General features: G+C 46.8%; 1 protein-coding gene across 2 annotated transcripts in view; it reads right to left on the reverse strand.

Annotated features, from left to right (window-relative positions):
- Positions 1 to 14,644, reverse strand: part of LOC132398237 (transcription initiation factor TFIID subunit 4-like) — a 138,972-nt gene that overhangs the window by 121,921 nt on the left and 2,407 nt on the right. For both annotated transcript variants that reach the window (XM_059977372.1, XM_059977378.1), the window contains exons 2-4: positions 12,802 to 12,956; positions 12,598 to 12,714; positions 4,706 to 4,822 (exon numbers count right to left, since the gene is read on the reverse strand). In XM_059977372.1, the coding sequence (XP_059833355.1) occupies positions 4,706 to 4,822; positions 12,598 to 12,714; positions 12,802 to 12,956 (389 nt within the window). The remainder of the gene's footprint in view (positions 1 to 4,705; positions 4,823 to 12,597; positions 12,715 to 12,801; positions 12,957 to 14,644) is intronic.

The following is a 14,644-nucleotide window of genomic DNA, read 5'->3' on the forward strand; positions in this document are numbered from 1 at the left end:
GAGTTCTGAGTTGATGAGGAAGGACAGGCAGGGGATAGAACATAATTGTAGCCAGTTAAAGGGGTTGAAATGTGCCTATTTCAATGCTAGAGTTTCAGGAACAAGGAGGGTGAATGGATTAGTACATGGAAATACGATATTATGGCTGTAACTGAAACTTGGTTGGAGGAAGGGCAGGATTGGATGATGCAGGTCCTCAGGTTCAGGTTTTTCAAAAGGAACAGGATGGGAGGTAAAAAACTGGGGGGGGGGCAGGGAGTGACATTGCTGGTCAGGGATAGTATCACGGTTATAGAAAAGGAGGACGCTGCAGAAGGAGTGTCCTGGAGCCAGTCTGGGTGGAAGTCAGAAATAGGAAGGGATCAATCACTGTGCTGGGAGTAGTCTATAGGCTCACAAATAGCCCTCGGGACAGCGAGAAGCAAATAAGCAGGCAGATTTTAGAATGGTGCAGGAAATACAGGGTAGTAGTTATGGGTGATTTCAACTTCCCTCATATTGACTGGCACCTCCTGAGTGCAAGGGGGATAGATAGGGCTGAATTTGTCAGGTGTGTTCAAGAAGGATTCCTGACACAGTATGTGGACCGGCCGACAAGAGGAGAGGATCTAGTTCTGGGTAGTGAACCTGGTCAGGTGACAGACCTCTTGGTGGGGGAGCATTTTGGTGAGAGTGATCACAACTCCCTTAACTTCAGCATAGCTATGGAAAGGGATAAAATCAGATGAAGTGGTAAAGTGCTTAACTGGGAAAGGCTAACTTTGAAGGGATGAAGAAGGAACTAGCGAGAATAAATTGGAAACAGATGTTCAAAGGGGAAAGCACAGAAGTAATGTGGGAGAAGTTTAGGGACCACTTGAGCTGGGTTCAGGATAGGTTTGTCCCACTGAGGCAAGGAAATAATGGTAGGAAAAGGGAACCGTGGCTGACGAAACATGTGAGGCAACTCGTCAAGAGGAAAAAGGAAGCATATGTTAGATATAAGAAGCAGGAAGTAGGAGGGGCTTATGTGAAATATAGGGTAGCCAGGAAGTAGGAGGGGCTTATGTGAAATATAGGGTAGCCAGGAAAGGACTTGGGAGAGCTTGAAGGGGGCATGAGAAGGCCTTGGCATGTAGGACTAAGGAGAACCCCAAGGAGTTCTATGCGTATGTGAAGAACAGGAGGATGACGAGAACGAAGGTAGGACCGCTAAAGGATAAAGAGGGCAACATGTGCTTGGAGGCAGGAGGAGGTTGTGGAGGTCCTAAATGAATACTTTGCTTCAGTACTTACAAGTGAAAAGGATCTTGATCAGGATGAGGATGAGGTCGAAGTAGAGCGGGCCTGTGTGCTGGACAATGTGGGGATTAAGGAAGAAGTAGTGCTGGATCTTCTTAAAAACATTAAGATTGATAAATCCCCAGGGCCAGATATGATACACCCTAGGTTGTTGTGGGAATTGAGAGAAGAGATCGCAGGAGCATTAGCTATGATCTTTGAATCCTCTTTGGCTGCAGGGGAAGTGCCGGAGGACTGGAGAATGGCAAATGTAGTTCCCTTGTTTAAAGAAGGTAATAGGGAGAAACCTGGGAACTATAGACTGGAGAGTCTTATGTCGGTGGTATGCAAACTACTGGAAAGGATTCTTAAGGTTAGGATCTACGAGCATTGGAGAAGTATAGTCTACTCAAGATTAGTCAACGTGGCTTTGTGAAGGGAAGATCGTGCCTCACGAGACTGATTGAGTTTTTTGAAGAGGTAACAAAAGAAATTGATGAGGGTAGAGCAGTAGATGTGGTCTACATGGACTTTAGCAAAGCATTTGACAAAGTCCCTCATGAGAGACTCATCCAGAAAGTCATGAGGCATGGGATCAGTAGAACCTTGGCTGCTTGGATAAAAAATTGGCTTAAAGGAAGAAAGCAGAGGGTAGTTGTGGAAGGAAAGTATTCTGCCTGGAGGTCGGTGACTAGTGGAGTGCCGCAGGGATCTGTCCTGGGACCCTGCTATTTGTGATTTTTATAAATGACCTGGATGTAGAGGCAGAAGGATAGGTGAGTAAGTTTGCAGATGACACGAAAATTGGAGGAGTTGTGGATGGAGCTGTAGATGGTCGAAGGTGACAAGAAGATATAGACAGGCTGCAGAGTTGGGCAGAAAAATGGCAGGTGGCGTTCAAGCCGGACAAGTGTGAGGTGATGCATTTTGGAAGGACAAACCAGAAGACAGAATACAGGATTAATGGTCAGTTACTTAACAGTGTTGATGAACAAAGGGACCTTGGGGTTCAAATCCATACATCCCTCAAGGTCACTGCACAGGTTGATAGGGTGGTTAAGAAGGCCTATGGGATGCTAGGCTATGCTAGGATTGAGTTCAAGAGTAGAGAGGTGATGTTGTAACTATACAAATCTCTGGTGAGACCACACTTAGAGTATTGTGTTCATTTCTGGTCACCTCATTATAGGAAGGATGTGGAAGCTATAGAGAGGGTGCAGAGGAGATTTACCAGGATGTTGCCTGGTTTAGAGAATAAGTCATATGAAGCAAGGTTAGCAGAGCTGGGACTTTTCTCTTTGGAGCGTAGAAGAATGAGAGAGGACTTGACAGATGTCTACAAGATTATGAGAGGCATAGATAGGGTGGATAGTCAGTACCTGTTTCCCAGGGCACCAATAGCAAACACCAGAAGGCATATGTACAAAATCAAGGGAGGAAAGTTTAGGGGAGACATCAGGGGTAGGTTTTTTTTTTATAAATAAACACAGAGGGTTGTGAGTGCCTGGAATGACTTACCAGGGATGGTGGTGGAGGCTAAAACATTAGGGATATTTATGAGCCTCTTGGACAGGCACATGGATGAACGAAAAATGGAGGGTTATGGGGTAGTATGGGTTTAGTACTTGGATTATATGAGTGGAGGGCTGAAGGGCCTGTGCTGTGCTGTAGTGTTCTATGTTCTATGTATATGAAGGGTGTAAGTAAGAGAGTCAATTCAACTCAACCCATAGACAAAATTATTCAATCTCAGCCTTGAATGGCTTAGGCTTGAGACTCTGGGACAGAATTTCAAACAATTACAAATCTCAGAAGAATTTATTAAAGTTAAAGTTGAGTTTATTATTGTATGGACAAGTACAGGTACTGTTATGTGCAGGTGCAATGCAAAACTTAATTGCAGCAATACTGACATACTTGCACATAGTATCATATAAGCAGCATCTCTACCTTTAGAGGAGAATCACTTATTCACTACACCTCCTATCCGACATTCATCTACAGTGGCAAAGATCTAAACATTTAGGAGTGCAATGGTATTGCCCTTCATTATAAAGTAGGTAGGTCTCAATTAGTCTCGATAGACCATGGATATGAGCCTTGGAAAGTTACCAGGGTGCAAGCCTGAGCAAGGTTTTTTTAATATATGGAAGACCGGCAGTTGCCCAAGCTGCAAGTCTCCCAACAACGCCACCGATGTTGTCAAGGGAAGGGCATTAGGACCCATACAGCTTGGCACTGGTGTTGTCGCAGAGCAATATGTGGTTAAGTGACTTGCTCAAGGACACACTTGCAGCCTCCACCAAGGCTTGAACTAGCGGCCTTCAGATCACTAGATGAACACCTTAACCACTTGGCCATGCGCCAACACATTTTAAAGTACTTCTCTGTGGATCTAGGAAAAAGGGCAAAGTGCCCAAGTGATGCAGCAAACAAAAGGGGTAGAATTCTAAGCACAATGCTAATCCCACACACGTTAAAGACAATGCTACATTTATAAATTTGAGTGGGTGCCAATGATAAATGGTGACAAGAGATCTAGAAGCTAGAATCTGCGAAAGGAATTCAACAGGTTATGCAACTTCTGTGGAGGGGAGGGGGACTGGAATGTGGGGTGAATACTTATGCAATTATTTTGTGTTTTATATTTGTAAATAATTTTGATCACTTTGAAGAGATCTGTTTTCACTTTGACACATTAGTCTTTTTCTGTCAAAAAAGCCAAATTAAATACACTGTAATTCAATTATGTAAAACAATAAAACATGAAAACTTCAGGGGGTGGGGTGAGTACTATTTATCAGCACTGTGGAAGATTGAGGGGATATGTGAACGAGGTATACAAAATTATGAGGGATATAAATAAGGTAAATGCAAACAAAATTTTTCCAGAGTTTGGGTGGGACTACAACTCAAGGTCAAGGGTTAAGGGTGAAAGGTGAAAAGTTTAAGGCAAACATAAGGGAAAACTTCTTCACTGAGAGTGTGGATTGAGCTTCCAGTGCAAGTGGTGCATGAGAGTTCAGTTTCATTGTTTAAGAGAAGCTTGGATAAGTACATGGATATGGAGGGCTATGGCCCTGGTGCAGATCGATGAGAGGACGCAGGTTAAATAGTTTGGCACAGACTACATGTACCCAAGAGCCTGTTTCTGTCCTGTACTTCTCTGACTTTGTCTAATTGGAAAATTTTCAATGACAAATCATGGGAACAAAAGGCTGAATGGCCCATGTATCTGTCACAAACAGATACACTTCTGTCAAGTGTAATGTGCTGTAAACAAGGTAACATCAGTTAATAGCAAGAAAAATATAGGCAAAACTGAACAGGGGCAAATGGGAAGAGCAATACAAGACAGTGACGATAAATCTGCTTCTGAAGAGATCCACACTATTGTGCTATAACCCCCTGGATCCCCCAACCAAACATAGCTTGATTGTCTTACCGGTGAAGTGGTGGTTTGTACAACTTGCACAGCAGCTGACGAATTTACCGGTGTTGATGGCTTCAGAGCAACAGTTGTTATGGATTTTGCTGTAACGGTCCCACTCACAGGCTGTGACTTAATGACATGAAAAAGAAGTTATGAGATGCTGCAGTTGGCTTCTCATGTATGCAATGGTTTTTTTTTAAAATTTGGGCTGAATAGCCATGCTGTATAATGACTATCACTGTTATTTAAGTAGAGTACTCTGGTTAAATGAGCCACCGGTTTATTGGTGCAGTTGCTCATTTTGGAAAACACTTAAAGAACAATAAACTAATCAAGCATATAGCCAGGATTCCCTTCATTCTTTTGGAACAGCATGCCATTTAACCGGGACAGGAAACTGTTGCTGAAGTTTTTAACTAGCTCTAGTAGCGTGCACTTGTGGGGCAGTTAGACATTAAAATATGTTTAGAGTGAACAATTTTTAAAATAGTGTCAGTTGTGTTTGCATGCATTGTATTATGTTTGGACTGATGGATACCAATTCAAAAAGCAAAGATTTTTTGATAATTTTGTTTTTTATTTTGACATTTAAAAAGTTTCAGGCCTTTGCCAAGATACCACAAAAAGATTTGATACTAACTGAAAAAATTACACTATTGGATCAGAATCAGATTTAATTTCACTGGCATATTTCGCGAAATTTTTTCTTACGTGGCAGCAGTACATTGCAGCACATAACCACAAAAAAGCTGTAAATTATATTAAATGTCTGTGGGAAAAAAAATATAAAAACTAGTGCAGAAAGAGGAAATAAAGTATAAGATAGTGTTCATGAGTTCAATGTTCATTCAGAAATCTATTGGCAGAGGGGAAGAAGCTGTTTCTTGTTTGTAGAGTGTGTGCATTCAGGCTTCAATAACTACTCCTGGATGGTAGTAATAAGAAGAGGGCATGTCCTGGGTGATTGGGGTCCTTAATGATGAATGACTCCTTTTTGAGGTATCGTTCCTTGAAGATGTCTTGGATGCTGGGGAGGTTAGTGCCCATGATGGAGTTGACTGAGTTTACAACTTTCTGCAGTTTATTTGAATCCTGTGCAGTGCTCCCCTTCCCCCCCCCCCCCATTCTAGACAGTGATACGCCAGTTAGAATGTTCTCCATAGTACATCTGTGGAAATTCACGAGTGTTTTTGGATTCATATTCTCAAACTCGGGTTGAAAAAATAGCTCTGCTGTCCCTGCTTTGTAACTGCACTGATAATATTGGACTCAGGATAGATCCTCAGTGACATTGAGGCCCAAGATCTTGAAATTGCTCACTTTCCACTTCTGATCCCTCAATGAGGACTGGTGTGTGTTCCCTTGTCTTACCTTTTCTAAAGTCCACAATCAATTCTTTGGTCTTATAGTCACTGAAACACCACACAACTACAGCAGCTGATCTACCCCACTCCTGTATGCCTTCTTGTCACCATTTGAAATTCTGCCAACAATATCAAATTTATAGATGGCATTTGAGCTATGCCTAGTCACGCAGTTATGGGTGTAGAGTGTGGAACAGTGGGCGAAGCACCCTTCCTTGCGACGCGTCAGTTTTGATTGTCAGAATGTGGAGATGTTATTTCTGATCCACATAGGCTGTGGCCATCTGTTGAGGATCCAGTTGCACAGGGAGGTAGAGGTCCAGGTTTTGGAGCTTTTTCATCAGAACTATTGGAATAATTGTGTTAATCACCGAGTCAATAACAGCAGTCTGACATAAGTATTAGTACTGTCAAGGTGCTATATGCACAGCCAATGAAATTGCATCCACTGTAGATCTATTATAGCGAAAGGCAAATTATAGTGGGTCCAGGTCCTTGCTCAGGCAGGAGTTGATACTAGCCATAACTAATCTCTCAAAGCACTTCATCACCCTAGATGTGACTGCTACTGTTCAGAAGTCTTTAAGGCAGTTCATCTTGCTCTTCTTGGGTACTGGTATGATCGCTGCCCTTTTGAAGCAGATAGCAATGAGATGTTGAAAGTGTCATTGAACACATCTGCTAGTTCGTTGGCATAAGTTTTCAGAGCCCTACCAGGCACACCATTGGAGCCGGTCATCTTGCAAAGATCCACCCTTTTGAAAAACTTTCTCACATCGGCCTCTAAGACATCTGCCAGGGTTACCAGATGATGCACGTATCCTTATAGCTGTCGTTTTATTCTTTCTTTTGAAGCATGCATAAACGGCAGTGAGCTCTGGGAGCATCTGGGAGTGAAGCATCATCACCGTTCCTGCAAACCCTGCCAGAGTGGACATGCGTCCAATTCTGTCTCTAACCTCAGTTGGAATTATTCTTTTGCTCTTGAGATAAACGTCCATTAAATTCAAGTAAGCACACAGCAAGAAAGGTAGTGCTGATACTGCAAGTGCAGAAACATCAAAATCTTCAAAACTCCCTGAATTGCTTCAAAGATTTTGTGCAGATGATATCTACAAATCCAAGGAAACAGGCTTTTTTAAAAAGAAATCCTACCATGCGGGACAGTTCCTTTGGTTACAAATATGCAATACTATCAGGTTCAAAGAAAGCTATGAATCGCAAAATGGAGCTGCACTAGGTGCATTGATGTCTGCATTGATTCTGCCCATTTTCCAGTCTATCAAATGGCAGCATACACTGGATGAATTCCTCTGACGATTAATTTTTGGAACTAATACTCAGTTTTATAGTATTGCTAGTGTTCTTACTTTTTCTGTATTTCATTTAAATACACAACTTGTTGCTTAATTAAATGGTAGTTTATATCTTATACCTTTTTAATTATCTCCATGATACTTAGCTAATTGTGCCAAAATGTACTGGTCCTGATGTCTCTGAATTAACAGGAATACTGTAGCGGTGTGCTACACGCAGCGCTAAAATTACGACACGGAGTCGGTAACTGCAGTCGAAGGAAAAACTTTATTCGAAAACTTCAGCCTCACTTTTAAGCCTCTGTCAACCGGCCCCCCATGGCGAAGAGGCTCCAAAGCTCTGTGCTCGCAAACCCCCGTAGGCTATCTAATTGTGAGTCGGTTCGGATACGCTAGGAAATGAGGCGCTACATAACCCCCCCCCCCCCCCCAGAACCGGCGATACACCCCCCAATGTCCACAGCCTGGGCCAGAACCTGCTTGGGAGGTCGGCCTCTGCGCCGAGGCGCCGGAAACTCGGCCGGTTGCGCCAGGTCCACATGGGCCGGCTTGAGGCGGTCCACCGTGAAAACCTCCTCCTTCCCCCCAACGTCCAGCACGAACGTGGACCCGTTGTTCCGGAGCACCGTAAACGGCCCCTCGTATGGCCGCTGCAGCGGTGGCCGATGCCCGCCCCTTCGTACAAACACAAACTTACAGTTCCGTAGGTCTTTGGGTACGCAGGTCGGGTGCCGCCCATGCTGTGAAGTGGGTATGGGGGCCAGGTTACCGAGCTTCTCGCGAAGTCTGCCCAGGACTGCAGCGGGTTCTTCCTCTTGCCCCCTCGGGGCTGGTAGGAACTCCCCGGGGACGGCCAGGGGCGCGCCGTATACCAACTCGGCCGACGAGGCATGCAGGTCGTCCTTGGGCGCTGTGCGGATGCCGAGAAGGACCCAGGGAAGCTCGTCCGCCCAGTTGGCTCCTCGCAGGCGGGCCATGAGGGCCGACTTCAGGTGACGGTGGAAACGCTCCACTAGCCCGTTCGACTGTGGGTGGTAGGCAGTGGTGTGGTGCAGCTGAGTCCCCAAAAGGCTGGCCATAGCTGACCACAGGCTGGAGGTGAACTGGGCGCCTCTGTCGGAGGTAATGTGGGCTGGTACACCAAAGCGGGATATCCAGGTGGCGAGCAGGGCTCGGGCGCAAGATTCGGAGGTGGTGTCGGTGAGCGGGACCGCCTCTGGCCATCTTGTGAACCGGTCCACGATAGTCAGGAGGTAACGCGCTCCGCGCGACACTGGCAGGGGGCCCACGATATCCACATGAATGTGGTCGAAACGCCGGTGGGCGGGATGGAACTGCTGCGGTGGGGCTTTGGTGTGCCGCTGAACCTTGGCCGTCTGGTAGTGCATGCACGTTCTGGCCCATTCACTGACCTGTTTGCGGAGACCGTGCCAAACGAACCTGCTGGAAACCAGCCGGACAGTTGTCCGGATGGAGGGATGCGCCAAGTTATGAATGGAGTCGAAAACACGTCGCCGCCAGGCTGCGGGGACGACCGGACGGGGCTGGTCGGTGGCGACGTCACAGAGTAGGGTCCTCTCACCTGGGCCCACGGGGAGGTCCTGGAGCTGCAAACCAGAGACTGCAGTCCTGTAACTCGGAATCTCCTCATCTACCTGCTGTGCCTCTGCCAGTGCCTCAAAGTCTACCCCTTGGGAAAGGGCATGAACGGTAGGGCGAGAGAGCGCATCCGCCACGACATTGTCCTTACCCGAGACATGCCGGACATCCGTTGTGTATTCAGAGATGTAGGACAGGTGGCGTTGCTGGCGGGATGACCAGGGGTCGGATGCTTTCGTAAACGCAAAGGTAAGCGGTTTGTGGTCCGTGAACGCGGTGAAGGGCCGACCTTCTAGGAAGTACCTGAAATGCCGGATTGCCAGGTAGAGCGCCAACAGTTCCCGGTCAAAAGCACTGTACTTGAGCTCGGGTGGCCGCAGGTGTTTGCTGAAAAACGCCAGGGGTTGCCAGCGACCTGCGATGAGCTGCTCCAGCACCCCACCGACTGCCGTGTTTGATGCGTCCACTGTGAGGGCGGTAGGGGTGTCCATTCTGGGATGTACTAGCATTGCGGCATCAGCCAAAGCTTCCTTCGTTTGAACGAAAGCGGCGGCGGACTCCTCGTCCCAGGTAATGTCCTTGCTCGGACCCGACATCAGGGCGAACAGGGGGCGCATGATCCGGGCAGCTGAAGGGAGGAAGCGGCGGTAGAAATTGACCATACCTACGAATTCCTGAAGGCCTTTGATCGTGGTGGGTCGGGGGAAGTGGCGGACCGCATCTACCTTAGCGGGCAGAGGGGCTGCCCCGTCTTTAGTAATCCTGTGGCCCAGGAAGTCAATGGTATCAAGTCCGAACTGGCATTTGGCAGGGTTGATTGTAAGACCGTACTCACTCAGTCGGGCGCAGAGTTGACGGAGGTGGGACAGATGCTCCTGACGACTGCCGCTGGCTATGAGGATGTCATCCAAATAGATGAACGCGAAGTCCAGGTCCCGTCCCACCGCGTCCATTAACCGCTGGAACGTCTGTGCGGCATTCTTCAGGCCGAACGGCATGCGGAGGAACTCGAAGAGGCCAAACGGGGTGATGAGAGCCGTCTTGGGGACGTCGTCAGGATGCATCGGGATTTGATGGTACCCTCGGACAAGGTCGACCTTGGAGAAGATCCGGGCGCCGTGCAGGTTTGCCGCAAAGTCCTGAATGTGCGGCACAGGGTAGCGGTCCGGTGTGGTAGCCTCGTTCAGCCTGCGGTAGTCGCCGCACGGTCTCCAGCCCCCCGTCGCTTTGGGCACCATGTGCAGGGGGGAAGCCCAGGGGCTGTCGGACCGCCGGATGATCCCCAATTCCTCCATTCTCTGGAACTCCTCCTTCGCCAGTCGGAGCTTGTCCGGGGGAAGCCGCCGAGCACGGGCATGGAGGGGTGGTCCCTGTGTCGGGATGTGGTGCTGTACGCCGTGCCTGGGCATGGCTGCTGTGAACTGCGGTGCCAGAACCGATGGGAACTCCGCCAGGACCCTGGTGAAGTCGTTGTCGGACAGCGTGATGGAGCCGAGGTGAGGGGCTGGCAACTGGGCCGCGCCCAGGGAGAACGTCTGAAAGGTCTCGGCGTGTACCAGTCTCTTCCTGGGCAGGTCAACCAGCAGGCTGTGAGCTCGCAAAAAATCCGCACCCAGAAGCGGTTGGGCTACGGCGGCCAGTGTGAAGTCCCACGTGAACTGGCTGGGGCCGAACAGTAGCTGCACCTGACGGGTGCCATAGGTCCTTACTGTGCTGCCATTCGCGGCCCTCAGGGGGGGACCCGGTGCCCTGCTGCGGGTGTCGTAACTCGTCGGAGGTAAAACGCTGATCTCAGCCCCAGTATCAACCAAAAACCGGCGTCCCGACCTTCTATCCCACACATACAGGAGGCTATCCCGATGGCCAGCCGCCGTAGCCATCAGCGGCGGCTGGCCCTGGCGTTTCCCGGGAACTTGCAGGGCGGGCGGCAACGGCGGGCTTCTGCGCCCCACCGCTGGTGGTAGAAGCACCAGTGGTCATTGGGCCGGGGGTTAGTGGGCTCTGCGGCCGGGCCTGGACTGGTTTGCTGCTGGGACCGTGGCTGGGAGATCTGTGCGATGGACGCCCCGCTCACCTTTTTGGCGTTCCACAGCAAGTCCGCCCGGGCTGCCACCTTCCGGGGGTCACTGAAATCCGCGTCGGACAGCAGCAGGCGTATGTCCTCGGGCAGCTGCTCCAGGAATGCCTGCTCAAACATGAGGCCTGTGTGTCCCTCGGCCAGAGACAACATCTCATTCATTAAAGCCGATGGAGGTCTGTCGCCCAAGCCATCCAGGTGCAGTAAACGGGCAGCCCGCTCGCGCCGTGAGAGTCCGAAAGTCCTGAGGAGCAGGGCTTTGAATTCCGTGTACTTGCCGTCTGCCGGGGGCGACTGTACGAACTCCGCGACCTGGGCAGCTGTGTCCTGGTCGAGGGAGCTCACCACGTAGTAGTAGCGGGTGTCTTCTGAGGTGATCCGGCGAACGTGGAATTGGGCTTCGGCTTGCTGGAACCATAGGTCCGGGCGCTGTGTCCAGAAACCCGGCAGTTTCAACGAAACCGCATGAACAGAGGCGGCGTCGGTCATTTCTGGTCCAAAAATCGTTTGGACCGTCGGGGTCACCAATTGTAGCGGTGTGCTACACGCAGCGCTAAAATTACGACACGGAGTCGGTAACTGCAGTCGAAGGAAAAACTTTATTCGAAAACTTCAGCCTCACTTTTAAGCCTCTGTCAACCGGCCCCCCATGGCGAAGAGGCTCCAAAGCTCTGTGCTCGCAAACCCCCGTAGGCTATCTAATTGTGAGTCGGTTCGGATACGCTAGGAAATGAGGCGCTACAATACACTGTATCCAGTTCCCTACATTCCTGCTCAAATTGTAGAAACATGCCTTTCAGACAATATGGCCTTATTTAAATGCATGAATTTATTTATCTGCACATGCTTGAAACTTTCACCCAAAAAACTACACCTCCACTGCCTTAGTAGCATAAAACAGGTGAGGAACTGGACCTCAAATCCAAGGTGTTCTGGCTCAAGCTAAATGGGACCCCTTACCTGTCAAAGGCACAAATCAGAACTAATTATTGAAAGCTGAAAATAACAGAGGGCTTAGGTAGAATTCAAGAGCTTACACACTTTACTACAATTTTAAAGAAAGTGGTCAAGTTTCAACTTTATTCATCATATACACATAAGTATTAGGAAATTGTTGTGGTGTGTTGGAGAGGTGTAACATTAAACAAAAGACAATATTCAACAATTATAATGTACAAAAAATAAAAATAAAGTTAGAGGTTAAAGTACAGATATGGAATAAATGTACAAATATATTCTACATAGAATACCAATGTAATTTACAAGGTAAACATTATAAAAAGTGGTTTAAAGTGTTCACAGTGCAGAACACCGACAGGGATAATCGATAGATGGGGTTGGGGGAGGCTAACTGGAATGGTTGACCGGAATTAAGTGCCTGGGTTGACCAGATCAAAATCACAAACTGGAGTCAGCTTATTGGCTTTGGTCCACCATGTCCATGTCATATATACTAATCACACTTGCCTGCATAGGGACTACACACTTTTAAGCTTTTCATATTCAATTGTAAAGAATAACTGATATTCAGCAAAGTACTCTTCTCACCTGCACAAGAGTGATGCGCTGTGGAACAGTATTTGTCTGAACTGGGGTTTGCAACGGATTCACCTGCTGAACACCCGATGCCTTCACTTGATTAGTAACTATCTGGGTTTTATTTGTCTGGCAGAAGACAGAAGGAAACAAAATATTAAAATAGTCATTAACAACAGCAGTTGACACTGCATCACTAAGATCTTCAATCCCTACCTGTATATTAGAAATTCGAACAGTGTGTGTACTGTTAGATGCGGCAGCTGTGGTGTTGCCCTGTGCTTGTACTCGAGCTTTGGCCTGTGCTTGAGCAAAGGCTTTCTGTGGAACCAGCACCAGCTGTCCACTATCACTCCGAACAAGGACCATACCTGCAATGACATAATAATGTCTTAAAGACATAGACACAGAACTAGCCCACCAAGTCTGCTTTGCCATTCAATTATAGAGGAACTATTTTCCCTCTAAACCCCATTTTTCTACTTGCTCCCTGTAACCATTCACACCCTTACCAATTAAGAACACCTCAACCTCACTTTGATGTACCCAATGATTTGGCCTTCACATCCATAGTGGCAATAAATTCCACAGCTTCACCACCTTCTGTGGCTAAAGAAATTCCTCTTCATCACAATATGAAATACCACTCTGGTGCTGACTGTCCAAAAGTCAGCTTCAAGCATGCAAATAATTAATCACAGGTTTTAAAATGGTGTGTGACATTATATACCACCCAAACAAAACACACATTTAACAGAGGCAATTAAACAAGGTTATCTGAGAGTTAAAATTAAAGCTGGAGAATTCCTCTAATCCAATTGTGAATGAAAGTAATGAATCCCCTGCACTTTCTCCAGGGGCAGTTACTGCTTCAATTGGGATTAGGTTGATCTCCCAAATGAAGCAATTCACTGTCTATGCGGCATGGAGCTGGAACTCAAAGCAATGATACGCTACCCTCTAAGATAAGTAAGATCTCCTTAATATGGTGGATTGCTTCATCTTTAGCTCACTAAAAGGATACAAATTAAGCACACAACGCACAAGCAGCAAGCTATTGTATCATCCAATGTATGATACTTTCACATTCACTTCTGCCTTCCCTATTATAGGAAGGATGTTGAAGTTTTGAAGAAGGTACAGAAATGGTTTACCAGGATGCTACTTGGACAAAAGATAAAAGAAGTTGGGAAAATTTGATTATTTTCTCTGGAGTAATGAAGACTGAGGAAAGTTAAGATGAGGTTTCTAAGGCTATGAGAAGCATAGAGCAGGCAGTCACTATCAAGTTCCCAGGGTAGTAATGTCTTATACCAGAAGGCATGATGGGCAGGAATGAATTCAAAGGAGATACACAGAGCAATACTTTTTTTTTAATATACACAGGTACGTGTCTGGAAAGCACGCTAGATTGATGGTAAAAGCAAATAGGATAGGTGCATTCAAGAATTTCTCAGATAGACAGGCTAGTGTGCAGGAAAAGGGAGAATATGGACATTATGTAGAAAAATAGTAAACAGACAGCCCACAAAACTGTGCCAAACATGTCCTTACCTTAGAAATTACCTAGGGTTACCCATAGCCCTCTATTTTTCTAAGCTTTTGTTGTTTTACAACATTGAAACATGGTGGATAATTTGGCTTTTTTGACCTGATCAACAGAAAAAGACTCTTGCATGTCAAAGTGAAAACAGATCTCTATAAAGTGATCTAAATTAATTACAAATATAAAACACAAAATAATTGATTGCATAAGTATTCACCCCCTTTAATACGTCACACCAAATCATCACTGGGAGTCAAGATGTTTCAATTGATTGTAGTAAAAATACAGCTGTATCAGGAAGGTCCAACTGTTGGTGAGTCAGTATCCTGGCAAAAACTACACCATGAATTCAAAAAAGAACACTCCAAGTAACTCCATGAAAAAGTTATTGAAAAACAGAAGTCAGGAGGTGGATACAAGAAAATCTCCAAGTCACTGAACGTCCCTTGGAGTACAATTAAATCAATCGTCAAGAAATGGGAAGAACATGGCACAGATGTAAATCTGCCTATA

The sequence above is a fragment of the Hypanus sabinus genome, chromosome 1 (genome assembly GCF_030144855.1).
Source record: "Hypanus sabinus isolate sHypSab1 chromosome 1, sHypSab1.hap1, whole genome shotgun sequence".
Lineage (NCBI taxonomy): Eukaryota > Metazoa > Chordata > Chondrichthyes > Myliobatiformes > Dasyatidae > Hypanus > Hypanus sabinus.